The sequence below is a fragment of the Equus quagga genome, chromosome 2 (genome assembly GCF_021613505.1).
Source record: "Equus quagga isolate Etosha38 chromosome 2, UCLA_HA_Equagga_1.0, whole genome shotgun sequence".
NCBI lineage: Eukaryota > Metazoa > Chordata > Mammalia > Perissodactyla > Equidae > Equus > Equus quagga.
Genome location: NC_060268.1, coordinates 31,688,213 through 31,709,232, shown reverse-complemented (window position 1 = coordinate 31,709,232; position 21,020 = coordinate 31,688,213). Strand labels below are relative to the sequence as shown.

The following is a 21,020-nucleotide window of genomic DNA, read 5'->3' as shown; positions in this document are numbered from 1 at the left end:
TTGGCAACAGATGTTAGCTCAGGTGCCAATCTTCAGAAAAGTAAATAAATAAATAAATAAACGTGAATGGACCTGTATCTAAATTTTATGGAAGTCAAGTTTTGTTTCTTTGTCTCTGAGAGCTGGGAGCAAAGTCCCATGAGTTTGGTGTTCAATTTATTTCAGCAAGCGAGCAAGGGTTCTTTCAGAAACAGCCAACTTGGTCTGAAAAACATAGCAGCAGGATCGGGTCAGGGGGCTCCCGTCAGGCCAGCCCCTCATGGGAAAGAATAGCATAGGCCAGGGTGAGCCAGCACAGCCGCAGTAGCATCTCTCAAACTTTCTAATGACCAGATTTCAAGAAAAAAACGTGTGTCAGGGACAGGTGACAGTGCACTGCCCCAGCCTGTGATCATTTCTCTAGACAATGGATACTACTTCTTGGTTAGAAACTCTCCTTACACTTTCTTGGGGCCAGCACCCAATGAGATAGCAACACTACAGTTACTACCAGACCAGTGTGACCAGCACCCGTCTCCATGCTGCCCCGGCTTTTGATTTCCCAGTTGTTGGACTGCCTTCTTGCTTGTGGAGGACAACAGCTGGCAGCATGAATATTGCTTCTTCTGCCTTAAGGCTGTCATTCTTTCATCTAATTACATGAACTGACCCATCTTGTTAAAAACAATAAAACTCTGCAACTTTTACCTGAATTGCCATTATTTTCTTCTCTAGTGTTACCTATTCCACATGTATGTGGGAGTGAGAGCTGGAGGTGGCATTGGTGATGAAATTGAAGACCCTGCTGGCGATCCTTATGAAATGTACCGCATTGTCTTTGACATTACCTTCTTCTTCTTTGTCATTGTCATCTTGCTAGCCATCATTCAAGGTATGGTTGCCATTTATGTTAAGTATGAACAGGGCTTAATAAATCTAGTTCTCTTTACCTTTCTGCATCTGTGACTTCTTTTATATAAAGAGATTTGTACATTCATTTACTTGTTAATTCAACATTTATTGAGCATCTACTATATATCAGGGCTTGGCTGTATACAAAGCCAAAGATATACCCAGGCACTGATAACAAGAAACTTGAATCCTTACAGAGCATCCGCCTCCTTCCATTCCCCACTCTGAATTGATCACTTCCTTCTATTCTGCTTCTAGATGTCTCCTGGGGCTAGTCTAGCCCCACAGCCTCATGATTCCTGCCCTTATCATTCCCAGGCACTGGGGTGGGGAAGGAACAAAGGGAGGAGCTATGAGAGTGTGACATGTTTTGTCTTCTTTTGGGGGAGGGGTACTGATATTTTAGTCAATAGCTTGTCAGGAATTTTAGTTTGAGTCATGCCAAGTTGAGGTACCCATAAGACATGCAGGTGTTGAGGGCTAATAAGCAATTAACTGTAATAGGTCTTTCAAGAGATGAGTCAGGAATGGAATAGGAGAGAAATAATAAATATAATAAGTACAAATAAAATAAATATAAATAAATACAAAAATAAACAATAGAATTGGGATCCATCAGTGGTGGTGGTAGTCAAAGATGTGGGTGTGGAGGAGATTTCCCAGAAAGAGAAGCAAAGAAACTGAAGAGGAACCCTGACACACTTCAGTGCCTAAGGGGCCGGGAGAAGAGGAGGTGTCCCTAAGGAAGACTGAAAAGGAGTGACCAAGCACAAGAGTACAACAAGGAGGGACTAGAGCAGAGCAAAGTGTCAAGGAGGAGTGAGTGCTTAGCACTGAATATTGCAGAAAGGTGGATTCAGAGGAACAATGACAAATGGTGAGCCAGGATGCAGCATTTGAAAACACAAGTATTTTTTCTGATTTTTCTTGAACTGAATAGTTTAGCTTGATTCACATTTTTACAAAACGAAGTGGCCTCTACCCTGAACCACTAAACAGATTATTTAAAATACTTATCTGTCTTTGTGGGGCTGGCCTGATGGCATAGTGGCTAAGTGCCCATGCTCCACTTTCAGGGTGCCGGGTTTGCGGGTTCGGATCCCAGGCATGGACATACACACTGCTCATCGAGTCATGCTGTAGTGGCATCCCACATACAAAGTAGAGGGAGATTGGCACAGATGTTAGCTCAGGGACCATCTTCCTTAAGCAAAAAGAGGAAGATGGGCAACAGGGTTAGCTCAGGGCCAATCTTCCCCATCAAAAAAATTAAAATACTTTATCTGTCTTTGTATTTAAAATTCCAGGTCTTATTATTGATGCTTTTGGAGAGCTAAGAGACCAGCAGGAACAAGTGAGAGAAGATATGGAGGTAATGTTCTACTAATTCCAACTCTATTTTTGTATCTCACAGCACATGGATCTTTTAAACAGTAGGTTCTGCCATTGCTTAGGGCCAGCCCTCGGCAAAATTACCAACAAAGCTTGTTTTCCATGCCTGTCCTCTTCTCTGTGCCTATCTACTAGCTCTAGCATTTCTTCTGCTCTGTAATCTTCCATACCCCTCCCCGGCCTGCCACCCTGTTGTCTCCCCCAGGTCCATGCTTGGGTGGGAGCAGTATCCTCAGCTAGCGAGGAGCTAGGTATGCGGCACTATGGAGGAGATGACTAATAGCCAAAAGCATTAAAGAGAAGTATTTTTCAGTGTCTCATTTCAATCAGAGATTGTCACTGTCTTTCCACCTGCCTGTACTGTCATGCCTACTGATGCCTTTACTGCCTCTGTTATTTTTCTTAGACTAAATGTTTCATCTGTGGGATTGGCAATGACTACTTTGACACGACCCCTCATGGTTTTGAAACACATACCTTACAAGAGCACAACTTAGCCAACTATTTGTGAGTATTCTTGGTCAACAAGGTGATGGGGCAGGGGAAGGAGTGGTGGAGTAAAATAAACAGTTAAGTCATATGGTTCACCTCCCTGCTGATGTCACTTCCTCCTATTTCTCTGAAAAAGTAGAGGCTCTTAGCAAAAATCTTTGAGGAGTTTCCAGGAGCCGTCTCTTTGTCCTCAGCCTGGGATTCAGTCCCATCCCTTCTCAAGGTCACATGACTCCAACAATTTCTCTTTCTCTACTGGATTTTCCCCATCACCATACAAATGTTATTTTTTCAATCCTACACAAAGACAAATGTCTGTGGCCCCACCTTTGCCCTGCTTCTTTCGTTCCCTTCCAGGAAAACTGGAAAAGTGTCCATGCTCCCTGTCACCAGTTTTTCTCTTCCCATTCCCCGTTGAACCCATTCCAGTCAGTCCTTCCTTCCCACCATGTCACATTTGCTTGTCAAGGTGGCCAGTGACCTGCATGTTGCTGGATTCCGTGGTCAATTTTCAGGCCTCATCATGTCCGTCCTCTGCTAGTTGTACGTAAGCTCCAGGAGAGTGGAGTATGTTTGATGCGTGTGTTTTCACACTGCTCCATCCCAGGACCTAATGCCTGGCACCCACTAGGCAAAAAATAAATAAATATTTCACTTTTTCTAAGGTAAAGCATTCACTCAAGAACAAGTTATTCAGTCTATTATGTGCCATGGACTGCCTATGAAACTTACACAGAATGTATAGAGAATATAGATTACTTGACATTTCAGCTTCTGTCAGTGATCATTTTCAAGAAAAGAAAAGAAACCTGGTGGGCTTTGTTCTGTACCCTCCCCCCCACCTACATGTTATTGTTTAGAAAATCCTGCTCTTTCCTTAGCATGGAACAGGCCTAGCCATTGGGAAAGGTGTTATTGTCAAAGAGAAGTAGCAAAGATGTATCTTTTTGCTAGAATATGAGTTTTTGAAGACAACACCACAAGCTTTTAGAAAACAACTTTAGCACACCCTTCCTCAAGTCATGAGTATTCACTGTTAATTCTTATTAAGTGACTTTGCATCTCAATGGAGGTGATCAGGATGGATGTGCTTCCATAAAAGGTGAGCACATGGCCATATGTCAGGACCAGTGAATACAGGAGTGGAAGGGTGCTGTGATGTTATCTGTCGGGGGGACCCCCTCCCGCATCTTCCCACAGCACTCTGTATTATAATGGTCTATTTTCTGTCTCTGTGCCCCTCTTGCAGCCAGCTTGAGGGAAGAGAACCCATCTTATCAATGTTTGAAACTCCACCCAAAAAAATGATGCTTTGTCAAGTAAATGTCCTAGGAAAGGAATGTCCCACATGCCTGAATCTCAAACATGATAAAGATATTGGCCATGCCTTCTTTCTTAGTCTTAATCAAGGAAAAGGGAGGAAGGAAATTTATATATGTATGCCTCTACTGTGGGCCACGACCTGAAGCTATAAACATAATACCCTGAGAGAACTCAGTGGGGCTCAGGTTCTCTCTACCCTCAGAAAGATGTTATTTCTAACGACTTTCTCTTCCTTACCACCAGCCTCACAGTGCTTTTCCTGAAGCACATGAGACTGGTTCCTTTGGAAGTTGTCTCTGAGATCACGTAATGCAAGCCCAGAGAGCAGGTCCAGCCCCCTGGGATACTTGTGTATTCCAGACAAACAGACTCAAAACTCAGTCACACAACACGGTCAGAGCAAGTGAAACTACACTGGCATTTTCCAGTTGTCTATAATAAAAACAAAACTTTTTCCCAGATGTCTATAACAAAAACAATACTTCTGGAACAATCCGAGCAACTTAATGAGATTAAATACTTTCTACCTTTTTCATGACACATCTTTGAGAGACACACATAATTTCAATTCTGCATTCTTCTAAGTTGGCCTACCAAAAATTGCATGTGAAGAGTCTGGGTTACCATTTTATTGCTTAGATTAAGATTTTTTAAAACAATAAAATAGTAGCCAAAATGCGTCCTCAGTGGGGACAGTGAAAAGGATCTTTCCTCACAAAAAGGCTTTTTTTTTTTTTTTAAAGATTGGCACCTGAGCAACATCTGTTGCCAATCTTTTTTTTTTCCTTCTTCTCCCCAAAGCCCCCCAGTACATAGTTGTCTATTCTAGTTGTGAGTGCCTCTGGTTGTACTATGTGGGAAGCCGCCTCAGCGTGGCCTGACGAGCAGTGCCACGTCCGTGCCCAGGATCCGAACCAGCGACATCCTGGGCTGCTGAAGCAGAGCGTGTGAACTTAACCACTGGGCCACAGGGCCAGCCCCAAAAAGGCTAATTTTGAGATTAAAGTACATTATTATTGGACAATAATGGTTTGTGTCATTATGCCACATTTCCCCAATTCTGAAAGGCTGAGTGGACAGAATGATGCTAAGCAACATATTTAAACCCTCTCTCCAGTTAACTTGACTAAATGAACTTAGGTTTCCTAACCAAAGTATCTAATACTTTTTCTCATTTATTATACTTTTTTCCTGGTTCCAGGTTCTTCCTGATGTATTTGATTAATAAAGATGAAACAGAGCACACGGGTCAGGTGAGAAATAAAACGTCTTTAATTAGGAATCATAGCCCCCTGTAAGAGCTTTCCTAAGTCCCGAGACTCACGAGAGCAGAGGCTATCTGAAATAGACAGATGACCCCATCCATCTCTTGCATGCATTTTCCCACTGCTTTCTGCATTATTCCACCATCTCTTTGTGCCTTCAGAAGCCAAAATTCTAAGGCAACTCTAATCTATTCCAAAAGACCTCCTGGTTGTCCTTCCCAACCAACACTGACATTTTCTAAACACTTACGGTTACTGCTTCAGAGTCGAATAGCTGGAGGTGGGGGGAACATTATAGAAAAAATGACAATGAGCAGCTGAGTGGGTGGCTGTAACAAAGAGCTGGAGAATCAGAGTAAAATGTGGAGAGAGAAACAGCATAAGAAAGCCAACGACCTTGTGTGGGTGACATGGGGAACGGGGAGGTGTGGGTGTATGAGTGAAAGTATGTGTCAAAAGGGAGTCTGTGATTAAGTATGAAAAGGAAATGTAAAGATTGAGAACAAGGGAGGAAAAGGTAGGTTATCAAATACTCAAACATGATTGGATTTGTAGGAAAACTTCACAGCTCAAACACTTATGAGAGAGGCAGCTGGTTTCCAGATCTGGCTTTGGCTCTTCAGGCATCTGCCTAAGCTGGCACTCAGTGTTCCCTCATCACCCATTCTTCTGCCTTCTACCCCTTCCAGATGACAGGGAATCAGCCTGCTGATAAATATTGAAGTATTTTTAGTGGCAATCATCAAGTTGGTTTCAATGTTTGGGGGTTTTTTATTGGAGTGAGAGGAATGATGGTCAGAAAGAGGGAGGAATGACTTCTTGCTCCGAAAATAGCCTGGGCTGGGACAAAGCAAGAAAGAATGTGCCAGTTGGGCCTCATAAATCCACATCAGTATTCCTAAAGGGACTCATATAGAGTAAAAATAAACTGGGTTTAACTTACTGTGATTTAAAATGAAGTACCCTTTGTTCCCATTATTTCAGGAATCCTACGTCTGGAAGATGTACCAAGAACGGTGTTGGGATTTCTTCCCAGCTGGTGACTGCTTCCGGAAACAATATGAAGATCAGCTTGGATAAATCTGAATGAAAGAGCTCCAGCATTCTGGGCGGTCAACTTCCAGTGAAGTAAAACCCTTCTTTTACAGTTCTGCAACATATTTGAAATGTGACATTTTCTAACTGCCTCCCTTACAAGAAAGTGTTTGTTTAAAAATCTGATATTTTGGAATTGATTTGGCTTTTTGTACCTAATGGATGTACACTGTGGCAGATAACCTGTCAAAACGTCAAAAGAACAAACAAACAAAGGATGGCAAAGAAAGAATCAAGGAAGCTCCAGTTTGAATGCCTTCAAGTTTTTCAGTTCTAACTGGTTTGCCAGGATGGCATCTTTAGGGAAAGGGTGAGAGAAGTATGAATTCTTGAATGCATAGTACCTGAAATTTTAAACAACACAACACTTGAATGTCACATGACAGCATCCCACTAGTGACTCATGGTCTGAGCTACAAAAAATCATTTTAACTGCAGTCTAATTTTTCCCATGGTACGTGCTAGTGAACGTATCCAGAATCAGCTTGAAAAGCTTTAAGCAGTTAAAGAAATAGAGAAAAACAAACCACCATTTTGTCGACACCGAAATATCGATTAAGTGCCTTAAAACCTCTTTAGATATAGCTATGCAAGTTTTTTATGTTTCAGATGGACAGTTCCATTAAGTAGTTGTGTTGATCTTCTGTCTTACTTTATGAAACTGCACTTGAAGGTTATTCATATAATTTTTTTCAGTAACAGCTTATCAACTGCTGTTATTAGAAGAAAAGCACTGTACTGAAAATTCAGAAAAATCTCAATCTTATGCCAAATTGAGTAATGCTTCATGGTCCCTTGTAAGTAGTGGAGCTGCTGTGTTTAGATGAACCTCCTTAAATAAAATGAAGTGCCCACTGCAATAAAGTAATACACACCAATTCATGGTTTGGCCTTTTTTTAATGCACCACTTCTGGATGAGTCTACCATCACTCTGTGTCTTCTGGGAAAAGGGACATGAGACAGCCTAAAACCCCACACAAGAAAGAAAAAAACCATAGACCAGCGTTTGTTTTTATTTTGGCCAACTGCATGCCTTGCTGCCTGCTTCTATGCTCAGCAGCTGCACCTGCTATGTTGTAAACATTGAGAGGAAGGAGGTTGGAAATGAGGGCCAGAACATCCCCTGCCCTCAAGGAATCTATTAGATTACTAAGCCAGAGAACAAATGCGACAAGCCTCTTAAATGTATTACTTTGGATGTCGCCGTTGAACACAGAGGTAGGCGTTTACTGCGGTAAGCGAGATGGAACACAGTGGCTTGGGGCATGCTCATAAACCAGCTGTTCCTGAAGGACAGCCTTGGGCCTGCCCTTACTTGCAAGGCAACCAAAAATTGCGTCAGGCACTTTTTTCATTTTCTTTCTCTCTGTCTCTTTTTCTTTTCTTTTTTGTTAGGAAATCATGCTGTCCAACCAGTCTTCAAGCTCTTCCTCAGTAACATGTTTTGATGTACTTGGTTGCTCAGATTCCACATTCTTTTCTTCCATCACAGATGCTTTTTCAGGAACTGGGGAAATAAAAGCAATGTTAACAACTTTGTCCCAAAATTGAGGGTTAAAGCTTCCCTGGGGTTCGTTCCATGATATAATTCAGCCCTAATTATTACTTTACTTTACTTACAAGGGGAAACATTCTATTATTGCTCCTACTACCTAAGAAGATACAATAATATCTAAACAAATTAATGGGGTAGAGATTTGCTCTTCAATTTATTCTGAAGTTGAATTTCACAGTTCACTAATTTCTTTAAAACGACTAAGAGCTCAGCTTTCTTTTTCCTGTTGCAGCAATCCTGGAAAGTCATTAAACGTTCTAGAATATGGTGTGTGGATGGGGCAGTCACCCTATGCCTCTCCATATCAGATGGGCCACCATCTCGCAGAACATGCACAAATGAAAGTTTCTTCTTTTGAAAAAAAAAAAAAAATCGAAATAGCGAGCAAGAAGTATGGAGAGCTGGTTAACTGGCCTGTTCAGACAGTCGATTAAAAGGTCTGCTGCTGCACAGCTGGGGACTGCAAGGATCTTAATGCCTTTTTATTAGCACAAGTTCCATTTGCTGCCCCCGGTTTAATAGTGCAATCAGGCAGGTAGCAGCTTTGGAAGCCCAGTATATAGAGTGAGAGGCATGTTGTCAGAAAGGTCAGCTCAGGGGGAAGCGGAGGGGTGAGCACAGAAATAGATGTCAGTGGACAAGCCCAGATCGATGTCAGACACTGATGGAGATGGGTATGGATGTGACGCAGGTGGGGCTGTTCTCACACAGACACCAGAATCAAGAAGATGGATAGGGACTAAAATGAAAGCCATACCTTTTTCTTCTTGGGCCACTTCCCCTTCTTTCTTGGGTTCCAGGTCCTGAAATATCTGGTCTGGTAGCATGTTCTCTCTCTCTCTCACAGGCGCGTCTAAATTAAGCAGCAGATCCAGTTCTTCTTCCAAGTGGTCTGCTGCTGACGGCGGTGGGGAGGCGGGTTTCTGAGAAACCTTAGAGGGCCCCGGCCTCGGGCTGTCGTTACCCAGGTACATGGGGCAGCCAGCAGTAGCGGGTTTCAGCTCTGGGATGGACCCCTTTCCTCCAGGCCCCAAGGGCCCTTTTAACTGCATCCCTAGTCCCTTGCCTTCATCATTTCTCTTTGGTTTCACCTGAGGAAGCTCTAACGGAAGGGCGGTCTGAAAGAGATTTATAATAACTGAGTTAAACAGGAGTCCTGCCACATTTGCTGAAGCAGAAACAAAAGCTAAGGAAGCCATCAAACTGTGCGTCATAGGAAACTCAGTTCCGACCGGAAGTTCACAAACCCTTTCCGGCCTTGCCCAGCACCCTTCCTTATTGATTTAGGGTAAATGTGGGAGACCTCACTGGAACCTAAGAGGGCGGTGCCTCCCACTCTACCCTCCTCAGCTCTGTGCTAACTCAGAGGTGAAATCAAAAAGGCCATGTCTTCCTATTCGTGGCCTGAGAACTGACAGTACCATAGGTCTACTTGAATGTATGCTTCAATCTGTGATGAGACTTACACATCTAAAAACCACCGAGGAGTGATTAGCCAATCAGATCTGTTCACTATACCTAAATGCATGAATACAAAGGTGAAGGGGCAAATTCGCCAAGAAGAAAACAAAGAATGACTCTTAGTAACATTATTTGAGTAAAACATGCCAGACACGAAAGAAAACATCCTATCTGATTACATCTGTAGAAGTCCAAAAACAGACAAAGCTAATCTTTAGTATTAGAAGTCAGGATAGTGGTTTTAAGGAAGTAGTGACTGGCTAGTGGTGGGGGGTGGCTTCTGGGGGCTGGCAATATTGATTCTTGATCTGGAAGCTGATTTCACGGTTATAAATACTTATGCGTGTACTTTTTCTGTATGTCATAATTTAATAAAAGTTAAAAACTCCCAGGTGACTGAAATGTGGGACTAAGGCTAAGAACCACTGTTTTGGAGGGAGGCGCCGGGTGACTAGCCTGGTGTCAGAGGGGGTAGGTTCAGAATGAGGTTCAGCTACCATTGGAGCATTGCCCCTTTATTTGTACATTTCAGCATGCTGAGCAGACCCAGTTTGTTAATGACTCCTCAGGAATTTTAAGACAGTGTGACTTTACACAAAAACTTAAATATTCATCCATCATTGTCAGTTGCATGGCGAAGCCAGGATGTGGTCCTCTGTTCTAACCCTGGAATCATTTAGTTGGTTTGGACTGGGTGTCTGGCATTGTTTTTCTTTTTTTAACTCCCCAGGTGATTCTAATGTGAAAACACAGTTGAGAATAATTGCTCTACATCATGGGGTGGGGGTTGGGAGTGTGGCTTTTAAAGCTATTTAGCTAGGATTTCAGAGTTACTGCAATTATTTTATACCTTTACTTGAGGGCTGGCCACTGACACAACATCCTTCACTTCTGAATGCTCACAACACTCCTGTTTCTCTCCTGAGTCCTGGGGCCCCATCAGCTTCACCTCGCTGTTTCCCTGATGTGTTCTGTTAACCATTCACATTGTGAGGGGCCAAATTATGCATGTCAGAACTCCGACCATCTCTGGACACCCATCAGGAAAAGCAGCACTCTCCCAATCACTAGGACACCCCCAAATACCCGTAAAGCAGCCCCAGCATGATTCCCCATCACAGGCAAATGCCATCCTCTCTTCTTCTCTGCCTGGCCTCTAACTGTCCTCCAGCCCTCAATTTTACTTGCTGACCTCAATTTGAGACTAGTAAGTGCAATGGAAACAACACTTGGGTGGGTAACAAATTTATGGCTATCCTCAAGCCTAGCATCACATTATGCTGCAGAACGAAGCTGATCAGTGTAACTGCTGGGATTCTATTTAAAATTAGTACTGCCCAGGGTTTCACTTTTTTAAAAAATTCAATTGAACCGCAATTAAATTTGGGGTTTTTTTGAGGAAGATTAGCCCTGAGCTAACATCTGCTGCCAATCCTCCTCTTTTTGCTGAGGAAGACTGGCCCTGAGCTAACATCTGTGCCCATCTTCCTGTACTTTATATGTGGGATGCCTGCCACAGCTTGGCTTAACAAGCAGTATGTAGGTCCGCACCTGAGATCTGAACCGGTGAACCCCAGGCCGCCAAAGCAGAACATGTGAACTTAACTGCTGTGCCACTGGGCTGGCCTGAACCGCAATTAAATTTCGAAGTTCCTTATAGTATAGTCCTTGAGCCTTCTCCTCTCTTCGTCAAATCATTAGTTGCCATCTTACACTGATTCCTCCCAAATTTATATTTCTAGCCCTTAATTCCAAATGATAAATTTCTATATCCAACTGAATAACATTTCCACTTTGTTTCTCAGAGCCACAAACTCATAAGGTCCAAACCTCTCCCTCCTGATTCTACCTACCCCTGAGTTGCACAAGCTGGAAAACCTAGAATAATTCTTTGCCTGCCCTCTCTCCATTTCCAGTATTTCACCACGTCCTGTTAATTTTACTTTTGAAGCACCTCTTGGTAAAGTCCAATTCTCTGCCATCTCTCCCATCATTACCCGAGGCTGAACTATAGTATTACTTACCTGGACCCAGCAGCAGCATCCTAATTTGCTTCTCTCATCTACTCTCTTCTTGCATGTGTGTGCAAGTGCAGATTTACCAATAAACACGTCCACCCCAATCCCATAGCCCACTCGCAGTCTATAGCCAGAATGTTCTTTATTATATTCTTGTTAATGTAGATCTGAGTGGGTCACTCTGCTTTAAATTTCAACTCAAATGTTCTTGCACCTTGGATCTCAGCTTCTCCGTCACTTCCTCAGGAAAGCCATTCCTCATCCTGCCAAACTTGATCAGGTTCACTATTGTACCCTGTACTTTTCCTTCACAGGACTTATCACAATTTGATAATCTGATGAATGCTCATCTTTCCCAATAGATTAAGCTCCCTGAGGGCAGGAACCGTGTCTGTCTACTCACTACCATATCCTTATGCCTAACACAGAGCCTGGCACGGAAATATTTTAAGTAAAACACCAGCCAGACTTTATACTTTTGCATTACAATGAATTCTAATACAGTGGGGCCTTTAAAATGTTTCAAATAGAAAATGTAAAGATAAACACTTTAAAAAATTATTTCATCCTCCCTTAAAACTTGACAAAATGCTACCTGCTACAAAACTCTCAGCTCTACGAAAGGAAAAGCTGTCTGAGACATCAGCAGAGGGATATTTTTCTTCTCCTACCCTAATCCACACCAACTTGAGGATGCTGTCAGGGTTTTTACCTGGACCAATTCAGCAGCAACATTGAGTCGGAGTGAGATAGGCAGTTCTTGAAGGGCTCGAACCAGTGACTCGCAGTCCACGTAAAATGCTGAATTCTATTAAAAAAAAAAAAATATATATATATGTGTATGTCAGGTGATGATTACATATGGCCTTTTAGAAATAAAAAAGCAGAAGATGATCGGAAGTAACTGTAAATAAATCATCCATTGGAGTTACTTTTAGCTGAGAGTCAGATCATAAATCACACTTGATGTGGTTATACTTTCTATCATCTCTGCACTAAGATGAGCAAAACCAAAACCAAAACCATGTTCTTGAGTCACAGCTCACGCTGTCAGAACAGCTGCAGGGCTGTGATCACCTCCACATCAAGACTGCACGGTAACCTGGAAACGGGGGACAATCTTGGAATTACTAGGAAACTGAAAGAAAAAGAAGCATTTAATGTAATCTAAGTGGACCCCTCCCTCAAATTCAGATGGCCAGTCTTTGGGAGAGGAGGGAAGAGCTCTCCAGGCAGCAAGATGGGGCTGACGGGCGTCACCGAAGGAGCCCATGCGGTATACGCTTCTCTTCCAACCAGAAAGCAGAGGACAGAAACTTACCCTCTAGAGGGCAGTACTCCTTATGAGGCCAATACTGAAAACTTCCTTTGACTCCTGTCCCATTCATACAAGTCAAGTCATATCCATGCAATGACCTCACAAATTGACAGTATTTGAGAAAACATTCCAGATTATCACATGGCTTCATAGCAGTATAATAGCTGCTTTTCAGTGCCCTGGCCACTCAAGAGAAGGAAGGAAAACTAAAATGTGGTTACAGTGACTTCACATTAGAGGCCAGCACCACCAACCACCTCGTCTACAAAGGACTGTCACAGGCCCAGATAGAACCACGTCTTATCCTATAATCATTGGCTTCAAGTGAGATGAAAACCCAGGCATCATCTAGTCTAATCTCGACTCCCCTGCAGGACTGTCTCGGTAGCTGGGAGATGGAGAGTCATTCCTGGTGCGCTCAAGAAGAGTCCCAGTACTAAATCCAGACCTACTGTCACCCTAATACCCCCAACAGCAGTATATGGAGATGGAAAGAAAGAATGTGGCTTTTCAATCGCCCTTCTGAAATTTCCCAGAGATGGCTGGCTCTTATGTAAGCAACATTGGCAGCACCAGAGGTGGCCCTTGCCCTGGAAAAAAAGGAACTTATATCGAAAAGAAATAGTGTATTTAGGGAACTGGATGGAGGGTAACAAAGTCCTGATAAGAAAGTGGAAAATTCAGTATGTGTCCAGGCCTTCCCTCAGTCCTGCGCTCACCGATAAGTGCTGTGGTCAAGACCAGCATTTCAAGTCTTTGATTGGAGAAACTTTCTCAATCTACTAGAAAAGTGTGATCCTGATTGCTTAACACACGGGTAAGTCACCACACTACAAACTGGAAATCTCACTCTTTCCACCGCCAAGGTGTCTGCAAAGTCATACGTGTAGCCCCTTCTTTCAGCCCATAAAAGAGTAAGAACTTTCCCTCTGTGATGCCCCCCAACCATTCACCTTCTGCTCTCTTAGCTGTAGAGAAGGACCCTTGAGACATGCTGGGGTCTGGGTGGAAGTGTCCAAACTTCCTCTGCCCTCTTTTGCATCATGTGCAAAACGACCACAAGGTAAACAACGAAAAGTCTGTGAGGTTGCACAAAGACCTGGGGACCAGCCAGGCTGTGCTCATGAGCCACGTCCTGAATGACGGGTGTTTGGCTGTGTCTGCTACTGGAATGTCTCCTTCTCCCATATTTCTAATTCCCACCCATCATCCAAGGCCCAGGTGACATTGCACCTCCTCCAGGATGCTGTTGAGATACTTCAAACCACCACAGTGATAGTGACTTCTCCTCATTTCCTTGCAGGAGTCCCAGAGCCTAGAATCCCCGTCACTTGCCACTTTGTGAGAAGACTCTCCTTTTCTCATCACCAGTTTTCCCCTAAAGAGCTAAAGCTGAAGGCCTTAGATATAAAGTGATCTGAACTGAATTGCTTGTAATAGTAAAGTGTGAACTTAACTATCGGCTTAATTGGAATCATAACCATGACTCAGCTTTTTGCTACATGTTTTAAAATAACTGATGGGCTATTTTTGCCTGGAGAGCCCAGGCTCCATCTGCACCTGGCCAACTGTGATGGTCATTCGCAGCTGGAGTGCACAGCCTGACCTGCAGTGCCAGGACACCCTACTGCCTTCTCTCCTGTATCCTCCATTAGTGGCCTCACCACTCACCTCGTCATCAAGCTAGAAAGCTTAGTGCCACCGCAAATCTTTCTTGTCCTTTTTTGACCTAGATCTGGTCAGTGACACAATCTACCTCATCTTCTGCTGAAGACCCATCTATCAGGAAACCATCTTCTCCTCTCACTGCCGCACGCTGTCAGGCCCTCGTTCCTTCCTGTTCACCCAACGTAATACCCTCCTAACTAGTTTCCTTACCTCCAGTCTCTCATCGCTCCAATCCCTACTTCCCAATATTGCTGAGGCCAAATCTAGCCATTTCCACTTTCTTGCTAAACAAAACTTTTGTTAACAAATAATAGTAGTAATAAGAGCTAATCCTGAGTGTTTCATAGGTGTCAGGAACTGCACTAAAGGGCCTTTACTTACTATTGAATTTAATCCTCTTTACAACTCCAAGTTATATTTTATTAGTAGTTCCATTTTACAGATGAGAAAACAAGAGAAGGAAAGAAGTATGCCAACTCGTAGAACTAGGATTTACACTCAGGTTTCTCTCTCCAAAGTCTGAGTTCTTACCCACATGCTAAACTGTCCCCTGAAGAAAGTGAAGATCAAGCTGCTGGTATTAACTGGCCCAGACCCACCCTTGAAGCCCCGTCCTCTGGGAATATGACACTCCAGCCACACCCCCCACTCTGACGCAGCCTGGCCTTTCAGATCTCCTCAGCCTTCTCCTATTGCTGCTCTCGACAGGACCACCAGAACCACAGTCATCCACCAAGGCCCATTCAAATGATCTTTTTCCCATGGTACTGTGCTTAATCACTTTCAGCCCAAAGTAGCTGTCCACAGTATTATGTTAATTCGCTTATTACACCACTTATTTTATGTTGCATTCTTTTTCATTTATTATGTAAGTATTTACTGATCACCTACTATATGTCAGCCACTGTGCTAAGGTGAGAGGCCCAGGGCAATGACCAAGCCTAGACTCTGTCTTATTCGTCTTTGAATAAGCTGCATCTTTACAATAAAATATCTAGTAAATAATAAGTGCTCAGCGTTTTGATGAAAGAAGAACCTTGGAATTATTTGAAACTCTCAGGATAAATGAAATATTCTCTGATAGCCAAACATGGTTCAAAAGCAGTTGAAATGTGAGTTGTTTGGCTTTCTAAACTGTACCTCAGGTATATGCCCAGACAGACTCAAGTAAAGACAAATATTTTTAATTCCTAGCTTTTTCCATATTATAATACATACTGTTTGTAAAGTGGCAGGCAGTCATTTTACAACTTCCCTCCTGTTGGTCTGTATAATCAGTCAATGTCCATCCCAAACAACTGAACAGAACACCAGCCTAGAGATAAAATGAGTCACCTACAGTGTGTGTCCTGAGCGGGTAGCAGAATGGGGAGGAGGTGCCTTAGCTTTGGGATTCGGTTCTCTTGCTCAGCCACCTGTCTCAAGCTGTGGGCAGACTGTCTAATCATCGTATCAGACAGCATGCTCTAGCCCTGGAGTCAGGGAACATGTGACAAGCCTCCACTAATTCTCTGCACATTGTTAAAGGGTAAGAATACTTGTCATCTCTCATACGGAAAGAATCAGTGAAACCCTGCTTGAAAAATACTGAGAACTTCTTGGGAAGAAATGGCATGAACACAAAGCAAATGAAGTGTTTGGGCTTTACGGATTCACTGAAAGACTTCTATGACGTTTGTTCTTATTTTATAGCTTTATCCTCCTAATTATAGAAGAGTTATTTAAAGCTATAAAGTTAAGGATTTTCTCACCTAATACCAAAAGCAGTGTGGGAGAAAAAAACTAATTTCTAACCCGAAGGAGAATTTTCACAGCAAGAGAAAAGAGGGAAGACCAAATGACAAAGTAATTCATCCAACATCATGACTATAAACTTTCTACCTGGTAACCTAGTCTATATAAATAATTCACACAGATGGCCATGTATAAAGGTGAACTCTAGCTTCAAGGACCTGTATAATTTAAGCTCCTTGAAAATTTTCTGAACAATTTAGACAACTGAGACTAAACTATACATGAATTACTAGACTCTCTTCTACATGAAGATTCTATCTCAATAATAATGTAAAAGGTGTTAGTCTTCAGCTTTGAGATGAGCCAATCTACAGTCAAGATAAAGCTTCATCTCACCTGTTTTGGACATGAAGCTTCAGCATCCCACTCTTTCTCCTCGGCAAACCGGAACTGTGCGAAGGAGTCCCCTAGGAAGAGGAGAAAAACATACAATTTTATTCAAAAGCCAAAGGAAAACACTCAGCTCTCTCAATTTCCCTTTTGGAATAAACTGCCATTGCTGAAGAGCTAACCGTTCTGAATTCAGTGATATCATTCAACAGAGGGTCCTGGCTTCCACATCCTTACACAGCAATCTGTGCATGGTTGGCCACTTGGGAATATTGTGGGCAACTTCATTCATTGTTTCACTCAACTCTCAGCAAGCCACCACCCTACATGCCTCTTGAGAGACAGCTAAACTTCTCAGGCCTGCAAACACAGCCATCTACCCGAATTTAGCATATTTTCATCTCATCTGCTTAACGTATGCAAGGCAACTTACAGTTATGATTTTGGGGGTGGGCAAAGCAGAAAAGGGAGGAGAAGAACAGAATTGAAGGAAAGCAGTTCTAGGCTGATCCACAATATGAGAGACTTAAAATATCTCTTTGAAGTGAGGTTAGTAACTTCAACCATTACTCCGAAAATCATCTGGTTAGAATGTCAAATGCAAAATAGAACTCAAAAGATGTGCAGTAGATTAGTTAACGTGAATCACGGTGCATGGCTCTGAGCTCCTGGAATAAAGGAAAATGAACATGTAAGATCAACATAAACAAGCATGAAAGATGACCCTATGCAGCAAGCTTTGAGGCAAGGTTTATTTTGTAAATGTGTACTTATCCAATTATTTGCATTAAGAACAGCTAACTTATAAATGAAGAATTATTTCTCTGCCTACTTTTCAGGACCCTCCAAAATGTGGTCCTACCTCATTAACCCATGTTTACTTCCTATTTGTTCAGACTTTCTGCTCCAGAGTCAGCCTCTTTTCACATTCCAAACATGCTTTTAACCCCACCCTATCCTCATTTCTTTTTCAGTCCTTCCCCCTTGTCTGGAAGATGTCTACCCATTCATATCCTATTCAGACTTCAAGACTCAGGTGCAGGCCCACTTCCTCTTCCTGTGATACCTTTCAGGGTTTCTAATTCTAGAGTTCATTCTTTACTTCTAAATTAAAAGAGGGAAAAAGAAGTGAAGAATTCAAAATTAAAGAGGAAGACAAAGATAACATTTGAACCTATGCCACCTCCACCATTCCCAAACACACAGATTATTACATTAACATTTGACAAAATCAAATTCAAGGCAAAAAGGACCAAGAATGCTCTTTATCATGAGAAAAGGTAAAATCACTACCCTTAGTGATCGGCAAATCAACATGATCCCTCAAAAATTATGATATAAAGGACCTGAATAACATAACTATTAAGGTCTTACATGTGTATGTGGATATACAAGTCTATGTGTGCATGTATGTATTGTGATTATGTGTAGTTTCTTTATAAATATCTGTGCAACATTAATTTTTTAAAAGGACTATAAAAAGGCCACAAAAAACCTCAATAAATCCTTAAACGCAGAAGTCATACAAACCATATTCACTGGTGATAAACATTTGTGGCACATATAGGCAAAGAGTTAAGATCTCTTACATACAAAGAGCTTTGCAAATCAACCAGAAAAAAACCACCTCATAGAAAAACAGGAAAGGAGCAAGAATAAGAAAGGTGAACAGCTAAAATATACATGAAACAAATATTAAATGAATAAATTAAAAAGCAATCTAGCAGATTTTTAAAACTTGGCCAAATAGCTGAAACCTTATTCAGTGTTATTTTTGGCACTCCTGAACTTCTATATTATAAACGATCTTATGATTGCACAGATTACTATAATGTATAATCAGCACAAGATAACAGTAATGCAAATAAGGCATTTATATGTATTATTTATTTATTTTTAGTAAGGTTACAATTTATAATATTATATAAATTTCAGGCGTACATCACTATATTTCGACTTCTGTATGGACTACCTCATATTCACCACCAAAAGTCTAGTTTCCAGCCATCTTTATTTTTAGTATCTGAATACTCACTTTCACATAGAGGTTAGATTCCAACAATGGCTAAACAGCTTGTTGTAAACCAATCCTTCTGCTGAGAACAACTAGGAACAGTAGGCCAAAAAAAAAAAATCTATCCAGAGACATTAGAGAGTTACCAAGGCAGTGAGGACATGAAGGACAAAAGTCCCAGAGAGAAGAGAAACGCAGTGAGGTAAATAGAACATTCAGAACTGCTTTCCTCTCTGAGGCATTTGTTAATTTCCAAAGGTGGTGCTGAGAGACTGAAAACTTGACCATAAAGTAATAACCAGGGAGGCTGAGAAGCTGCAGAGAGCTCTGCTAGTCTTGTGGCACTGGGTGGACAAAAACTGGAGTTCAGGGTCTGTGGATGAAGAAGAGTCTTGGGAAATCAAGGCTTTCAGGTGGGACCCCTGGTGACCAGATCTTAGAAGTAGGGACAAAGTAGGAAAAGGCCAGCCCTCACATAGTCTGAGACAAAGCTGTGAATAGCTCAATCTCTGATTCTGCCTACAAGAGGCAAAGTAAATCCTTTTGGGAGAAAAATGACATTATCGATAGCCTACAATTACTCTACCATTTTTTATATACGGTATCTAAAATTCATTAAAAACCATCAGGCTTCTCAGGAGTTAAGACCAAAATAACAGAAAACTAAGAAAGAGGAGGGAAAAAAACAGACAAGAGGAAAAGATCCACAGAGGTTAAGAGATTGGAGTTATCAAACACGAATTTTGTTAATTTTGCAATGTAAAAATGTCAAGAATCGGAAAAATTGTAAAATCACAACAATGACACCTACATAGTTATCTTTGATTCATAGAAAATGAAGTATACAAATAAAAAATATAAAGAAGAAAATGTTTGAGATAAATGAGATACCTAAAACATGTTTTATTCACAGTCATCCAACTTCAAAACAGTACAATTTAAAAAATCTAATAAATAAAGCATACAGAGGCTAATTTTGAAAAATAAGCTTGTTAAAATGACTACTAAAGAATGCCAACCCCTCTAATCCTCTCATTCAAGATGAAAGAGTGTCAGACTTGTTGAAATTATGAATCCTAGAATCAAGAGTGCTTCTGGAAAACATGTTACCAAAATGCTCCTCCCTGAATTCTGTCGTGACACGCACAAAAACAATGGTGGTATTACCAAATGTGCTACTCCTATACCTTGTACTTCAGACATCTGGACATGCAGAAACAATCTGAGACTTTAAATAAGACAGCACGGTACATTAACAATGCATTCAATTCTGCTCCTGCTTTATTTGCTTGCTGAAGGAGCTCCTGGTTTCTCACACTGACATGGTAAATCTGACTGCAAATGATAGAATGGAAAACTCATAAAGAACAATGACAACCAATTGTTGTTGACAATGGAGCAAACATAGTGAAGTGTGTCTTAGGAGTCACAAGCATTCAAAGCTGTGGTCACGCTCACCAGCTGTGGGTTCAGAAAGTAATTCTAGCACAGTGTAATGAACAGAATAGAACTAGAAAGAATAAAAGGAGTATAGCACCTTCTTCCTTCTTCTTCTTCATCCAAAGCCTAATTTCATGACTTGTAAGAGGTTGTGGAATCGCGTTGATGTGTACTTAAACAATATCCTCAAACAAGACGGAGGAGCAGCTAGGGCCTGTTACACAGGCTGCTGAACAACAATAGCAACAAAACTCCCATGATATTCTACTCTGCAGATAAGAATATCAAAATAGCAGGTCTGCTAAATCCAATGACTGCTTATTAAGAGGGTAATTCATTCACTAGAATCTGCTAAAAAAAAGGGGGGGGAGGGGTAAACAAAAATGACATACCTTGAGAGTACACATTTTTCGTACATGATAAAAAGTCTCATATCATTCTCTTCCAGCAACAATGCTCAAGTGGGTGTGTGTGCAATGAAAGCTGAGATACAGGTGACACTGAAACAATTTTGTTGTATCTTGAAAGTCAACTACATTACACTACTGCCACACTTCTAGAGCCGAAATTAATGACAAATTTTTTTCAATCAACTAATTGTATGAAGCAGCAAAAATGCTAGAACGGTAGATATATGTAATGGCAGCAATCTTAAAAGTAGGCTTCTGAAAATATTCAGAAAGAATGTTTTGAGCAGTGTATGATGCTTCCATTTCTGGGATTCTGTCAATGAAACTTGATCATCAAACAAATCTCCAAGTCTAGGGATGAACGAGAAGGTAAATCTTTACCTGGTCTATCAGCTAGTCTTTACCTAGTTATGATTAGAGGGGACAACAAGTTTAATTGCTGAGAGGGAACATTTCCCCCAGCAGTCATCTATTCTGGCAGAGTTGGGCAAACAAGACCTTGCTCCTCTACCTACCTCACCTGAAAGCTACCATTTCAGCATCACAGATGTGC

At 41.7% G+C, this 21,020-nt stretch overlaps 2 protein-coding genes across 9 annotated transcripts in view; one reads left to right on the top strand and one right to left on the bottom strand.

The window, feature by feature from the left end:
* Positions 1 to 7,207, top strand: part of RYR3 (ryanodine receptor 3) — a 484,984-nt gene extending 477,777 nt beyond the window's left edge. For all 8 annotated transcript variants that reach the window (XM_046653250.1, XM_046653245.1, XM_046653249.1 and 5 more), the window contains 5 exons: positions 715 to 871; positions 2,199 to 2,263; positions 2,690 to 2,790; positions 5,300 to 5,351; positions 6,348 to 7,207. In XM_046653250.1, coding sequence (XP_046509206.1) covers positions 715 to 871; positions 2,199 to 2,263; positions 2,690 to 2,790; positions 5,300 to 5,351; positions 6,348 to 6,443 — 471 coding nt within the window. In that variant the 3' untranslated portion in view covers positions 6,444 to 7,207. The remainder of the gene's footprint in view (positions 1 to 714; positions 872 to 2,198; positions 2,264 to 2,689; positions 2,791 to 5,299; positions 5,352 to 6,347) is intronic.
* A 247-nt stretch (positions 7,208 to 7,454) lies between these two features.
* The window catches only part of AVEN (apoptosis and caspase activation inhibitor), a 162,598-nt gene continuing 149,032 nt past the window's right edge, over positions 7,455 to 21,020 (bottom strand). The window contains exons 3-6 of the mRNA XM_046653252.1: positions 16,610 to 16,680; positions 12,206 to 12,301; positions 8,772 to 9,132; positions 7,455 to 7,966 (exon numbers count right to left, since the gene is read on the bottom strand). Coding sequence (XP_046509208.1) covers positions 7,851 to 7,966; positions 8,772 to 9,132; positions 12,206 to 12,301; positions 16,610 to 16,680 — 644 coding nt within the window. The 3' untranslated portion in view covers positions 7,455 to 7,850. The remainder of the gene's footprint in view (positions 7,967 to 8,771; positions 9,133 to 12,205; positions 12,302 to 16,609; positions 16,681 to 21,020) is intronic.